The sequence below is a fragment of the Clinocottus analis genome, unplaced genomic scaffold, assembly GCF_023055335.1.
Source record: "Clinocottus analis isolate CAN_PGR_092001 unplaced genomic scaffold, fCliAna1.0.p SCAF_8, whole genome shotgun sequence".
Lineage (NCBI taxonomy): Eukaryota > Metazoa > Chordata > Actinopteri > Perciformes > Cottidae > Clinocottus > Clinocottus analis.
In genome coordinates this window covers 4637485-4652711 of record NW_027176240.1, presented here as the reverse complement: position 1 = coordinate 4652711, position 15227 = coordinate 4637485, and the positions used below count along the sequence as shown (strand labels likewise).

The window sequence follows — 15227 nt, the reverse complement described above, 5'->3', positions numbered from 1 at the left end:
AAAAGCTTCCAGTTTTCATCTCTCTCTCTGTGTGTGTGTACTGATCCCCAATATCCCTTGTGCTCAGAGGGTTACCCGTCACAGGCAGCCAACTGCAGCATTTTCTCACCTGGCGACATCCAGGAGTATTTAGATGAACCTGCTTGCTCGCCCTGGTGGTTTTGGCTTACAGCAAGACAGTTGATGCAGAATTCAAACCGCCTTCATTACTTTTATTACGGTCGTCCTGACCTTTTTGCTTTGCAACAGCTCCACGCAGCCGTGGAAAATTACTTTTTAATTCCCGCTGCAAATTCTCTCTCTCTCTCTCTCTCTCAATGCTCCGCATCTGCAAAATATCGTCGTCCAAGTTTTAAATTGTTTTCCGACCTCGTGGCCGCTCGCGGTCGTTTCAAATTTCGCTCAGTCGCACATTTACATTGTGAAAGAGTTTGACTTTGACGGTCAATGTACTATCGTGCTTTTTCTGCTCTCAAATTCAGGATGAAAAAAAACAACCGCGCATGGATCGGTTTGGCATCTGAAAGGTATCGGAGTTGCGCAACACACTGTGTATCCTTCTGTTCACTAGAAAGTTCTCAATTGTGCGTTATGTTCTGCACGTCTTCAGTCGCCTTGTGTGGCTTACTGTGTGTGTTTGTGTGTGTTAAATTGAGCAATGAAATGAAGCTTAATCTGACCTCAGCTAACCCGCTGTGAGAGACCAATAACATCAGGTTGCTTGTGAAAAGAGTCTGTGAGTCTGTGCCAGAACCCCATTCCAGCGTTTAATTAGAAACCTTCTCTCTGACCAACAGGATAACAAACATGAGATCAGCTTCACTTCCTTTAAACCTCCTCCTGTGGGGAGATAGCCGAGGACGGCGGGGCATGGACTCTTCTGTATGATCCCAAAAGCTGGGGGAGTTTAACACCATGTGAAGCAGGCAGCAGTGACAGAAGCGCTCGCCAGTAGGATGAAGGTATCGCGATGGAAAAGAGATTATTTTGGGGCTCCTGACATTTGCTTGAAAGGCTGCTGGCGACTCTTTTACACAACAACCACAGAGAACATCCACTGACATTAAGAGAAATACAAATAGCTGATATCGCTGAATCAATACCTGGGTAGTCCATCAGTCAATAAACAGAAAATTAATCGCTAGTAGAGGTGGGAATCACCAGAGGTCCCCCGATACGATATTATCACGATACGCCGAGTATTGCGATTTATTACCTTTTTTTCCAACCGCAAATTGTCCCTAAAAGAAAAAGTTTTTCAACAAAAAATAAATTGATTTTATTGTTCCAGGATCAAAAGGTTTGGAATTGACTAAATAAAAGATCGACACTCGGCTTTCGTGTATCGATACATTATCGGCACGCAAAATATTGCGATACTATGCTGTATCGATTTTTTCCCCCACCCCTATCGGCTAGTAGATTTTGATTGACATAAAAAAATTAAAATCACTGGATGATTTAAATAACTGGGTTATGCGTTTTGATTTCCATAGTAATTGCTGTCATGATTTGGAGACTGCTCCTCTTGACTCTTTAAAACTTTATTCATCTGATATGGTAAAAAAAAAAAAAAAAAAAAAAAAAATCGCTTTTAAAACAGTAATCAAAAAGCCAATATCACCTGCAGTTATTTTATCTTTTAAATAACAGACACTGCTGCTCAACAACAACAGTCATGTGACTGCCTCTTGTACAGTGGCAGCGCTTGCATGAATATGTGACTTTAACATAAAACGTCCTTTCAATGAGTGATGTGTTTTTTTTCTGGAGCTGATGCAGTCAAGAGTATTTACTACACAACAGCAAACATGGGTTATATGTCAATGCTGTTATGGGATAATCAAGATAAATGCTGATGACACAAGACAGGGGCCGGCTTTCCAAAATGAACCAAACTGACCACACAACTAATCATTCCCACCTTCCAAGGTTATAATTGTCATATTCAGAGAATATCCAAAACATATTTGTTTATGGCCACAATGAAATCCAAAAACTCTTTATTAACACTCATTTTCCTAATTAAGTTTATTCACTTAAATTCATATTGTATTGGAACTTGTACGGCCTCCTGTTTAAGAAGTGACAAGTGAAGATCATTCACCGGATAAGTAGAAGCATTTGGATCAAGAGACCAACGCTGCTGCCTCCACCAATAAAAAGGGGAATATTTTCATGAAAAGAGGTATTCTGGTATCGTTTAGAAACCTACACACTGTATAGATGAGATGAGAAAATCTTCTAATCTCATCGTTTTTGTCCGGCGACCCCAAACTAATAATCTTAGTCTTGATGTTCTTTTAAGATAATGGATCAGAAAACCTGGCTTGTATGCAAAAGTGTGATGGTCCTTCTCACGAGAGGAAGTGAAAACACTGACATGAAATCCCCCCCAAAAGTAACAACCCTTCTAAAAAAGACGAACAGCAGACACCTGTGGTTTACTTCTTCAGTCCCGTTTTCTCCACCGCACCGTGGCTGAGCAAATGCACCGCGAGATTAAAAAAAAAAAAAAAAAGGTAAATTAGATTCATCATAGCTACTCTGCCAGCTCATCGCGCCAAATAGCACAAAGTACATTTTAAAAGCTTACCGGCAGCATTAGCGCTGAGTGAGCTGTGACCCTGTTGCTAGTTTAAATCATTAGGTTGAGAAAATGAGTTCAAAAACATTCTTTAGCAGTAAATTAAGAAGCACAGGCATGGTTTGAGACATTCATCTTCACAAGGCAGCCTGAAGCATGAGATGCTGTGGAACTATATTTTTAAAACGCATTGCATCACGTTAACTGGGTGATAATTACAACAACAACAAAAAGTATTTAATTCACCAAAGATGTGCTATTTTTGAAGCATGGAGTCAAGTTGTTTTCAGACATCCTTTTGTCAGAACAGATTCAAAGGCTTGATGACTCATTTGAGAGAGCAATTGTTCATTTATTATGTCAGGGTTAAAGGGCAGAACTTGTGTGACAGTAAACAGTAAATACTCAAATACTTGGTGAACAGAGGCCTCTGTTCACCAACTGCAGAGCAAATCTCACCCAAAACAGGCTTTTATGTCCTCTTTTAGTCCTCGTCCTCAACATTTCCTGCACACGTTAACATCAACAGCATTCCAGAAGCTCAACATGTATGCGACTGCGTTGCATTGTGGGTGATTTTGATGAGGAAGGTGCATGCAATAGAAATAAATCTCTGGTTCTGCTGCATCGATTTGATCCTCTCTTTAGTAAAGTTAAGGGAATACTGTTGCTGTAGAGCCATTTACGATCATTCCTTCATGTTTTCTTTATTTGGCTTTATTTAAAAACCAACCATTATTTGCTTGTGCTGGCCATATTTCAACAACGGCTTTTTTTTTTTTTTACTGGAGAATGAAAACATATGACGGCAAGAGTTTCTAATATCGCGCGTTAATTTCTCAAGCTATCGGCTTCAAATGCTCAAGAGATGCGTGTGATGTGTGTGATGATGACACCTAAACTCTTCCTAAGAATAGAGCTGGAGGCAAATACTGGCACCTTTATTCCTGCACATAAATAACACGGCGCGGGTTCCCGGCCTTGATGTGTCAGAGTGCGGCCTTGATCCTCGCTTAGTGATAACTAATCACTGATGAGCGGCTGTTCCAGGGCGACATGCTTCAACCCGGACAATGACCAGATCTGAGAGTTGTTCAAACACAAACATGCACGTGTACACCCACCCACACACACATCTCATGGTTATGCCCCGAGAGAAGGGATAATGGCCTCTATTGTGTGTGTGGAGACTGCCAGTCCGTTTGGTATGACGTGAAGCGACACATGAACACACATCCAGAGTTCAGCACAGGTTTAACGCAGCCAGTAACGCCGCGTAAAGAGCGACAGCTGACGTAGATCATGTCGGACAGCTGAGCAGTGTGTGAGTTAATCCTTATCAAAAGCAAATAATTATAGTATTTTAAAATTGCACCGATCTGCTCTCCAATTCCTACTGAGCAGCCACGATGTTTGATATTTATTTTGGAGCTCGTGGAGCAACTGTTTGTTATACATTCAAAGATCGGTCTCAACACACACGATCCCTGTTTGGGCTTCCGACGCTTTGTGCGAGCAACGAGCTGCGTGTGCGGTTATCACATTTTACGAGTGTGTGTGCCTTTTTTTTTGCATTCTTTTATTGCTGCATAGGTTAAAATGGATTAATCCGCTTCCATATACAGCATATCGTCGTCACTTGACAGCGATTTAAACAATTCCCGTTTATTGATTTATATTTCCTTTCAGAATTATTGCTCCGATGTTGAGTTGAGGCCATGTTTAAAAAATGTTTGGTCGTAAAAGGATTATTGGAACGGGTGATCCCCTGTTATTGTGGCAGCTCATCTTGTAATTATAATCCACTGGCGATCAAGTGGAGGTCGTGCTTTAATTTACAAAACCTGCGTCTCCCCCCCACACAACGGCACCAAAGTGTGTCAAGGCGGCAGGCCCTTAATGGGATTACCGTGAGAAGACTTATTAGGAAAGGCTGATTTGATTTCAACCTTGGAAGCAGACCCAAACGCACAAACTGTGTTGGTGCCGTGCCAAATCAACAGGAGTACACACTTCAACCCAACCATGCAGCCGCACGCTTCATTGAGCAAATGTATTGGGATACGACGAGCTGTGGCTAGCTTTCAGCGGAGATTATCAAACTATTTTAACTTGGCTAAGAGCCTGCGGGCAGGTGTGAATTGTTAAAGTGAAACGACTGACCGACACAACGGTCAGGGCGCCGCACACGAGCAAGAAAAATAAAAACTTGGCTCGGCAAACATTGTCCTCTTGGGGAAAAATAGCGGCCCTGTGCAAAGACACGTTCACGTAAACGGAGATAATGATGGTGAACCAACACCATGTTGTGTGTGCATATGCGTGTTTGTGTTTCTGGTTGTGTTATTATACAACAGTCAAAAGTATACACCAATATAATGATTAGCTATGCAAAGCGGTGTGTTGTAGACACAACCGTCTGTCGTCAGGACGAAACTAACGATGTAGTGGAAGTAGTTGATAAGGGCCGAAACGGTTGAGCCCGAGGATCGGAGCCGCCAATTGACCGATCTCCAAAATGTATGATTTTGTATTCATTTCAAATGTACACACATCAATGCTGACTCAAGTGACGTCAGCTGAGGCATTCATCAGACCTCACACAGGTATGTGTGGATCCAAAAAGGGCTTTTTTCCAGATGTAGCGCTACTCTCAAACCGACTGATAACACATGCAGATTTACAGGCCAACAGTGATTTGTATTGGTCGCACTGTATTAGCTCATGGCGGAGGCTTAAGACTATGAGACCTATGATCACAAACCACAAACCACACAGTGTTCACAGGCATGTCTGAAGAGCTGCAGATACACACAAACACAAACACAGTTGGACAAAGGTCATGTTTAGAATTTATAGTAATCTTTTTTTTTTCCAGTTGTTTACTCCGCACCAGAGTTTGACACAACTTTTCACACCAGCCCAAATGTACCCAACCACATTACCGCTCATCGCCATACAGATGCTACAAAAGACAACGTAAACGGGTTTCTTCGAGGTTGTAACTTTAATGAAATACAAACTTTTTAGTTGTAGAAATCTGTAAAAAACCAAGAAGAGTTTAGCGTTACATTTAGCTCACAATGTACGCGGTGAATTTGTCCATGTGTGAAACCAAATGTTAGGAGGCAGAGAGGTAGAAAGGAAGAAAAGAGCAAGAGACTGTTGACACAAACACACACACAAACATTATTGCTGGATGCGTCTCCCATGTGTATGCCCAGCTTTATTGCTTCCAACTGTGGCAATAAATAATCTCAATAAAACCCCTCTCCTTTTAAAGAACAGCAGCATTGCTTCACTGTCGGCAACTTACTTAACTGTAAACACGGGGTTTCCCTGGCTTTCCGACTCAAAAAAGGTGGAGCGCTTCTTATTTTTCAACTGTGTTTCAAAGATATAACATGCAAGAAATTGCTTAAATAACTCTTAAATAATTAGGTATAGCCTGTGAGACAAATAATCCCTCTCAATCATCACTTATGAAGCACTAGACATGTGTCTTGGTGTCTGTTTATTTTGCCTGTATATTATCTTTGTGTTATTTTGCTATGTTTGAGACGCTGCTGGGCGTCAGCTAAGAGCATGTGGGTCCTACGTGGGGCAACCTCTCTTCATTCAGACTCTAGATCGCTCGACCACTGCTTTTCTCCGTCTCTCTTTGTTCTTTTCCAGATGTGACCGACGTCACAGAAAGCAAAGAGCAAGTCGCTGTCACCCAGCATGGCCTTAAAGTCTGCACTGGTACATGAACACGCCTGATGGGATGTTGTTGTGCGTGTTTCCATAAAAGCAGCCACTCTAAAAAGGTGCATGCACAAACACACAAACGCGTATTCACCTGAGATTCTCTAATGTAACCCACTGAAGTGTTGACGGGCTGTGAAACAACTCGCTTCCCATGAAGTGATGACCACAGGCAGGATAGATGTGCACAGTCGGGCTGCAACAAATTTCAATTAATTCCCAAAAATGTTTTTGAGAATATAAAAAGTCTTCTAATTTCCCAGAAGCCAAGCTGACGTCTTAAAGTACCTTGCTCTATTCAGACATTCAGTTTATTATTGTGTATGACAAAAAAAAAGAAGCAAATCCTCACGTGTAGAACATGTTTGCCACAGCTCCTTTTTCCATGTTATATTAAATTCTAAGTATAATATTAAGTATATCAGTGGTTTGGTACTGTACTGTTTTATTGTCTGACAATTGATGACCCAAAGAGCAAAATAACACAATAAAAGATCATTAGTTGCAGCGTTTTCCTGCTATTATTTTGCACTTTTTTCTGCAAATATTGCACAGCAGAAAAAAAAAAGCAACGTAAATGTGTTTTTGGAATGAGGTTTATTTTCCGTAGCATCAACCAAACCAGTTAGGTATACCTAGTACACCTATATTTAGAAAACGACAACACTGAATCTCCGTATCCCGAACCAAGAAGGCAAACTTCATTACTCCTTTCAACCTTGATGAAGGCGGCGCAGACTAAATCCACTCCTCTCCAGCTCCAGACGTAAAATAATCGCAGGGGATTTGCCCCCGGTGTGTGTTGACCTTTAACATTACTATCTTTATTTACATTCCATACCGTGTCGCTGCAGTCGCACAGACTCGTAGGTTCACTTTCTAGTGACACATGACTCCACTCAAAAGTAACAACCGCGTCCATGTCCTCCTCCGGTAAATGGTAAATTACATTTTTATTCAAGTTGGCCCACTCATGATACCTCATGTGTCGGACAAGGAGGGGATCACTATGAGCAGAGAAGAGAGTAAAGAGGGCAAGATGAATATGACAGGAGGAGAGTCCTGGAAAAACACACTGAACCTCCACGCACACACACACAGTATCGTTTCAAAGCCCTGACAAGAAAAGAGGAAGGTTTGCATGCTGTGGGAAGACTAACACCACGTCAAGTGTTTCAGCGATTTGGAGCATGTAACCCTGACCGACTGCCTCACTCTGCCTTTCCATATCTACATCTTTCTCTCTCCATATACGACTCTCACCCTCTCATCAAATATTCACACTTGGTCCCATGAAACATTCACCGCGCTGCTCTGCTACGTTTATCTGCCCCTCCGCCATCAGCCTACAGCGGGCCGCACTCCAAGACAACCAAAAGCTCAAAAACACACACACAGAAATACACACAAACACACACGTCGTAGTCATAGGCGTGCATGGCCTGCGATGAGGCACCGGGGGAGCGAAGAGGACGAGCAAAAGAGGGAGGAAGAGGAGGCGAAAGAGATGAACAGACAATAGTAGGATAGGAAGTGAGGCTGAGGGAGACGCATGAAAGAAAAAGGAGATAAAAGGATGCGTAGAAGAGGACTTTGAGGGTCCACTCCTCAGCTCTTGTCCGTGTTCAGTGAGAGCAGAGCAGCCTCGCACCTCAATAATTCAACAGTGGGACGAGTGCCGCCAGCCTCTCCCCTCCTTTACTCTCTTCCCCTGACATCACAAGGCCTTACCTAATAACAGTGCAACTAAAAATACACTCCCTTCACAGCTCCAGACAATACGCGACACATAATTGCCGCTAAAAATAAACACGGAGCGCCATCGAGATGGATCACACCGATCAACGGCGTTTTCCCTCGGGTGTTAAAAGCGGTTCGACTGAGAAAACGTTTGCCGAGCGTCTAATCCCGCGTCAATCCCAATTTCGACCAATCCAGCTGACCACACGGGCCCTGGCAACAGCTCGCAACATACACGGGGAAACGCAAGCCAAAGCTCATTTTTACACTGCAAGTGTATTTCCTCCTCTTCTTTTTTACTACGTAACCGCATGACTCCAGTGAATGTGTATTGGGCTCTGAGCGTTGCCAAAAGGCGGCTGACCTACATTCAATACTGTGCCTGAATTCAATTAACTGAGATTCAATTAACTGCGGAAAGAAGCGGCACGTTATTCGCATTTAAAGAAGCTGGAAGCAGAGAATTTTTTGGGACATTTCAGTGTTTAAGAATGCAAAACTTGTCCAAAGTCCAAAGTTTATTTTAAGAAATTACTAAATTATTGTTTAAGTAAGTGTGTTTGCAGGTTTGTCTTCTGTGATAGAATAATTCATATTCTTGGATTGTTAGTTGGACAAAACAAACATCATCATGGGGTATGGGAAAATATTATGGACATCATTTTTTGCATTTTATGATCTCTTAAAAGGCCAAACAACTGTACGCTTAAGTGATTGGCAGATTAACTAATGAGAAAAAATATATTTAGTCGCAGCCAAATAAATACATTTTGTTCCTCCAAGAAAATGTGTCGAGGAAAAAAACAAACTCTTATGGACACGTGTTGGAAATTAGCATTTTGCTGTAGACACTCGACACAGTGCATAAATGTTATAAATGATATTACTGTGATGTCCACCTCAAAGAATATTATAGCGTGAGAAAGACGTCAGGGAAGTGAGGAAGCCGTGTTCAGACACCGTCATTCAGGTTTCAACCTTGTTCAACCAGGTTAATTGCAGCAACGCAAAGCAGCGACATCTGGAAGAGGATTGCAGTCGTCAATCAAATGTGCGAGCACACATTCCTAGAAGCTACATCCGAGAGTGAACCAGCCGGTTCTATTGTTTACCGCACAACTATGGGTTGAGGTATCCATTATCCGTCTCCAGAGATGTATCATCCCGTAAACTACTGCGCAGTGTTACCCATGGAGATGTGAATATAACCAGCTTCCCGAGCTTAAGTTTTAAGTCCTTACTGGAACCTGTAGCAACACGTCTCCATCAGTGCAGGCACTTGAGACGGCACATGCTTTGGTGAGGACGAGGGTAATTGCTGGCTCACGGCGTTAGTGGTTAACAACTAACAGGAATCCTTCAGATGTACAAAGTTAATCCTACAACTTAAACCAAAAGCTAAATGAGCAAAGTTGATTTAGTCCATACAGTGTATGGTGTATTTATTTATTAAATAAAATTAGAGTCACTGCGACATCATCATCAACGGATGCAGTGAAAGCAGCTGTAAAGAGGCGATGATGGCAGTGAGCCTTCTTGAACGGAAAGCTGCAGATGAAGGCTGACTTGGCAAAAGAAAATGCTGACTTGCTAATAAACGTGTAGATATGCAAGTTTTTTTTGTTTTTTTTACACAATGAGATGAGCTGCTGTAACAGACATTCTGTTAGAAAAGAGATATGAAAATACTTTCTAAACTTCCTTTTATTGTAATTAGAAGTCAGTGGTTAGATTGTCTAATTACAATCCAACCACTGACTTCTGGCTCTGCAGAAGATGTACAGAAGTCATACAGGCTCATCCAAAACAGATGCTCTCCTATCTCCCTCATCAGTGTGCACAAAGCATGCAACAGACCTCCAACACTGAAGTAAAAGTACCATGAATTTATGAGCACACTGCCCTTCTCAACTTCTGCTTCCCACGATTTTTTTTTAAGCCATCGCTGACGCCTCAAGCCAACACTCAGCGTCACCATCAACTTCTGTAAAATGATGCTAAAGTCACTGGTAAAAATAAAGTACTACAGCATCAGCAGCTTTCCGAATGAGTAGCAGGAACTGACAGTATTTGAGCTATAAAAAATGACAGTTTCACCGTTTTGTAGGTCAGATTATTTCTAGTCAACAATCAGCAGAGACTCCAGGACGTCACTGTGACTGGTCAAGAATTGACCCCCCAGTAAAAAGGGTCATTGGGATTTTTACTCTTTACAGATTAAAAAAACAAGATATAACGTGAGTGAACTTTAGAGCTGCTGGTAGGCGGCTTTACTGGTTTACTGGAGATACCTCACGCCGTCTCCAGTCTTTATGCTAAGCTAAGCTAACTGGCTGCAGCTTTCTACGAGAGCTGTGTCAATCTTCTCGTTTGACTCCATCAAAAAGAAAATGAGCCTTTTTCTCAAAATGTCAAATTGTTCAAAATCCGCTAATCAACTGCCAAAACACTAAACTGTAAAGTACATTACTTAATGCTATAAATAAACTAAACTGACTAAATTACTACCATGGCTCACTAACGAGAAAAAAGTATCCATATTAGAAAATATAGTAGATAAAATAGATCAAATCAGAACTATTACTGAATGTAGTGTGTTCTTAACAACGCGCCTGTGTGGATATGCGCTTGTGAACGTCAGTGGAAGTGACAGACCACGTGTGCATGTGTGAGTGTCTGCTTGTGCGCTGTGCGCGTGCATGTGTCGCCGCATGAGCCAGTCGTAATCACTGAACTCGCCGCGAGCTGACGTGCCCTCCCCGAGCTGCAGAGAATACGGCTTAATCCCACCTGCGCGCATGCACCCATGCACACACCTCCTAAGCACAAGTGATACTCTAAAAGTAGTCCAGCCATCAAACCACCAATTCCTATATACTGTACGTTCATTGTTATATATCTATATATATCTAACACATATATGTAGATTAACACACCAGAAATAAATACAGATCTAAGGTGACATTGAGCGAAGGCAGGGTACACCCTGGAAAGGTCGCCAGTTTATCGCAGGCCACATGGAGCTCACATTCACACCTACGGGCAGTTTAGCGCCTCCAATTAACCTGAGCTGCATGGCTATGGACTCCACACAGACACAGAAGGACCCCCTGGGAATCAAACCCGGGGCCCTCTTGCTGTGAGGTGACAGTGCTCGTCGCTACATCACCGTGCAGCCCTATAATTAATTAATTAATATATATGTAATTAAGAATTCTTCAACACAGTGGTGCCTGTCAGTGACACACTCCTTGCCTTTCTTTCCGGCATTGTATGCATGCATATGTGTGTGTGTGTCTGTGTGTAGCGGGTTGCTTCTTGTGTTTGTGAAAAAAAAAACATATTGGCAGCACCAGCACACTTCAGCTCTGACGAAGGACAACGAGCGCTGAAGGAGAGACTAATGTGTGTGTATTTCACAACGAGAAACTGTATTGAGACAGACAGACCTGAGTGCGCACAGTGAAGTGCGAGAACCGTTAAATAGGTGAGAGAAAATGTGTGCAACTGTGCTTCAAGTGAGAAAAGAGCAGTCGTCTATGTGTTTGTGTGATAATTGTGACCACGACCCGGAGAGACAGACACACACATACACACACAGAGAGAGAACACACAGTCTCTCTGCCAGACAGCCTATGGGATGAGGAGTTTCACCCCTGCTGTTGCCGGGTTACAAGCTCCGGACCACTGCCAACGCATACATCCTCACACGCACACACAAACAAACACACGCAAGTTTCAAGATCTTTCCTCAAATCCATCTTTTGTTTACAGGTAAGGAAGGAAACGGAGGAAACAAAATAAAAATGAGGGCAGCAGGGGAGACCAAATCAGCCAGATTAGTCCAGAACTGGCCCCGGTCTACACCACACACACACACACAATGTGCAAACCCAAACACATGCGACAACCACAAGGTTTAACAGACAGTAATGCTTGCATGGCAGGAGGAACGCCATGACACACACACACACACACACACACACACGCACACACACACGCGACAGAGCAAGAGGCAGACCGATGACAACAAATCTGCCACAAATACTGAACGCAGGTGGTGATAATTCAACATGTGTTAAAACTGCTGCACGTACACACACATACACACACAGTTTGATCAAAGAAGAAACATTTTAGAGGGAAACGGGAGAGACGAGACCCTTAATGTGCTGCAGATATTTGCACACAGATACTCAAAGGATTTAAGTTTTCATTTGAAACCACGATGAAGGGTTTTAGAGCTTCAATCAGGGCCACGCCATCTGCTTTTTGCCCTGATCTCCTCATACCAAGCAGACAGCAGTGAACCAAAGGAGATTTGTTTCTTTACTCGCGAAAAATGAGACAGTGAGACCAATTATTAGTCTTTGGCTGGAAACTCCTCAACTGCTCGAATTTCTCCATGTCAAACTTTCAGAGTCGGTTATGTTTTTTCCTGACGAGTCGCGCACAAGCGGACAGACGCGTCATGTACAGGCGGGCACGTCGCTCACGCACAGACGGACGGAAACGTCGTCGTGCGTGCCGTGTCCGTCTGTGACGTGTTTGTCGTGAGGTGTACGCGTGCGCGACGCGTTCATCTGTCCGTGCGTGTGAGGCTACAAGAGTTTGAATACAATCAGATTTGATTATTTATTTATTTTTTTAATGATAGCCGAATGGTAATAATCCCTCATTTCTCGAAACTACTTAACCCCAAATTACGTGCGTAGCATCACATTTTAGCAACACATCTGTGACTCGAACACAAGGGGCACAAACACCGTGTGCGATTGCAAGTATGTTGAGCATGTTACAGTAGGTCAAAGTTCAACCAGGAAGTCACTCAGAAAATTCAACTAACCCGAGGGAGGAGGGGAGGGGACGTAACGTTGCCGAGTCCTCAAACCCCACGTTGGGAAAGGAGTATTATAATATCTATAAATGTTTTCTATACCTGCAATAAATATTTTACACCCTCACACTAAAAAGGCTCACAGCTCACAACACGGGAGGTCTTGGGTTGAGGTTGTATAGAAGCCCCCCCCCCCCCATCCCCCTTGTGAGAAGTGCAGCGTTATAGGAGCCAGCACTTATTAAAAACAAGACATTTATTTGATCTCTTCCGGCGAGATGCCGTAAAAGTTGAGGATATCTTAGGTTAAGGTCAAGCTGATGAGAAAAGGCCAACGGTAACCATAACAAAACCAAAAACGGTTGCGGACAGCTGCCGAAGCCCCACACTGACTGAACCGCACAACTTAAGCCCAGCTCTGCCAAAAAGGCCTCGAGCTCTTCAGGAATCTCCGCTGAGGGGGGGATGGGATGGAGGGATGGATGTGAGGGGAGACAGAGGACGGAGCTCTGGGATCGCTGCTCTTCAGGAAGCAAAACCGACATCACGGAGCACCTTCAGCCGCTCGACAAATTCATACTGCTCCCTCGACGGATGTCTGTCGTACTTACCTCTGGCCGAGAGCTTTTTTGTGTTGATGATTTTCGCAGCATACTCCTGGCCGGTGGACTTCTTGACGCAACGGCGGACGATGGAGAAGGCGCCCCTGGAGCAGGAAAAAAAGAAAGAAAAAAGCAGATTAGTGAAACCACTTCTCACATAAAACTCTCCATTAGATGTGTGTGTGTGTGTGCGTTTGTGTGAACTCGTCACACACTAAGGGCATGCATGAATCACACACACCTGAAGAGAGAAAGGAGGGGCGGGGGGTCACATGCATAATTGATACAGTATGATATTCTGTGAGTGAGATGGGAGGAGAGGTCCTGGCTACTAGTGCCTGACAGGGAGGAGAGAGAGAGGGGGATTGTGTCATTGTTAAAGGACCCTGGGGTCACGAGCTCACAGGAAGACACGTGAGGACAGGAGGAGGAAGAAGCCACTGAAAAAGGTAGAGTCAACGTTTGTTCAGCCTGGCTGCTATTTATCCTTTTTTTTTGTTGCCATGCCAGACGCCTCCTTTAAAGCCACGCTGTCGGCTGTATGAGAAGGTGGAGCGCCTCCATTAGCCGCACGCGCACAGATTAGATGTTACAAAGTGGCTTTTTGTAGCCGGAATATACACGCACACACACACTGCAACATTTGTGTCCTCTCATGTTTTAATCCTGCACGCTGCACATATACGTGCGGCGCGCACAGACAAAATGAGCAACGGCCACAGTCTTTTTTTAATTATTATTTAATTTTTTTTATGTGGTGGCTTGACATAAACAGTAGCCCTGCAGTCTGCTTAGAAATGCGCGCGCACGCACACGCGCACACACACACACACACACACACACACACACACACACACACACACACACACACAGCTGAATGATTGAAGAGGAGCGCGAGGATGCCACCAGGCGACGGGTGCAAACGAGTTTTCGACGCGTGCTACCTGCGGATAAATTCACACCAACAAAAGAGAGTTGGTCCTCTACGCGGATGCTGCACACCTTTTTTTAGGGGGGGGGGTACAGAAGGAGCCGCGGCGATACGCCTCGTGCACACGTCCAGGGTTTAAAAACACGAGCCTTTGTAGCGCCGACAGCTTACAGCGCGTTGTTGCCGAGGTGGTTCTGCTACCCTGCCATGTTTTTGACAGCCCCGCTCCTGCCTTGTCAACAATGAAGTAAACCGCGCACAATGGCAGCAGCACAGGCGAAAAACGTGCAAAAACACATACACATACACACTGAATGCAACAAGAGCAGCGGCGGCGGTCGCTTACTTTCCGAGTTCCTCGTACAGCTGATATTCGTCTGTGAATCTGGTCGAGGTCGGAACTGTAGACATGTTGACTGAAGTTTAGGGGGAGAGGTAAGGGGGGAAAAATCGCCTCGCGCTTCAGTGGCCGCCTCGCGCAGGTTTCGAGAGGAGAACTCGTGAAGGCAGAGAGGGGGAAGAGAGGCGCGAGCTCTGAGAGAGGAGCAGGGAGTGGGAGGGGAGAGAGAGAGAGAGAGAGAGAGCGAGAGAGCAGCCTAGCTGTAGTAACAAAGATCCTCTATTAAGATGGTGCGCCACTTTGTTTGAAGAAGCGAAAAGAAATGGAAACTGAATTGATTTGTAACAGTGGGCCTGACCTGGTGTAATATATGTATTCTATTTGATTCTGTGTTTCTTTTTTTTCCCTCTTTGAACTTGAAAAGTTGTTCACTCAATGGACAA

At 43.8% G+C, this 15227-nt stretch overlaps 1 protein-coding gene across 25 annotated transcripts in view; it reads right to left on the bottom strand.

Annotated features, from left to right (window-relative positions):
* Positions 1 to 14980, bottom strand: part of camk2g2 (calcium/calmodulin-dependent protein kinase (CaM kinase) II gamma 2) — a 57498-nt gene extending 42518 nt beyond the window's left edge. For all 25 annotated transcript variants that reach the window (XM_068567558.1, XM_068567559.1, XM_068567561.1 and 22 more), the window contains exons 1-2: positions 14791 to 14980; positions 13523 to 13617 (exon numbers count right to left, since the gene is read on the bottom strand). In XM_068567558.1, the coding sequence (XP_068423659.1) occupies positions 13523 to 13617; positions 14791 to 14855 (160 nt within the window). In that variant the 5' untranslated portion in view covers positions 14856 to 14980. The remainder of the gene's footprint in view (positions 1 to 13522; positions 13618 to 14790) is intronic.
* Between the last annotated feature and the right edge of the window lie 247 nt (positions 14981 to 15227).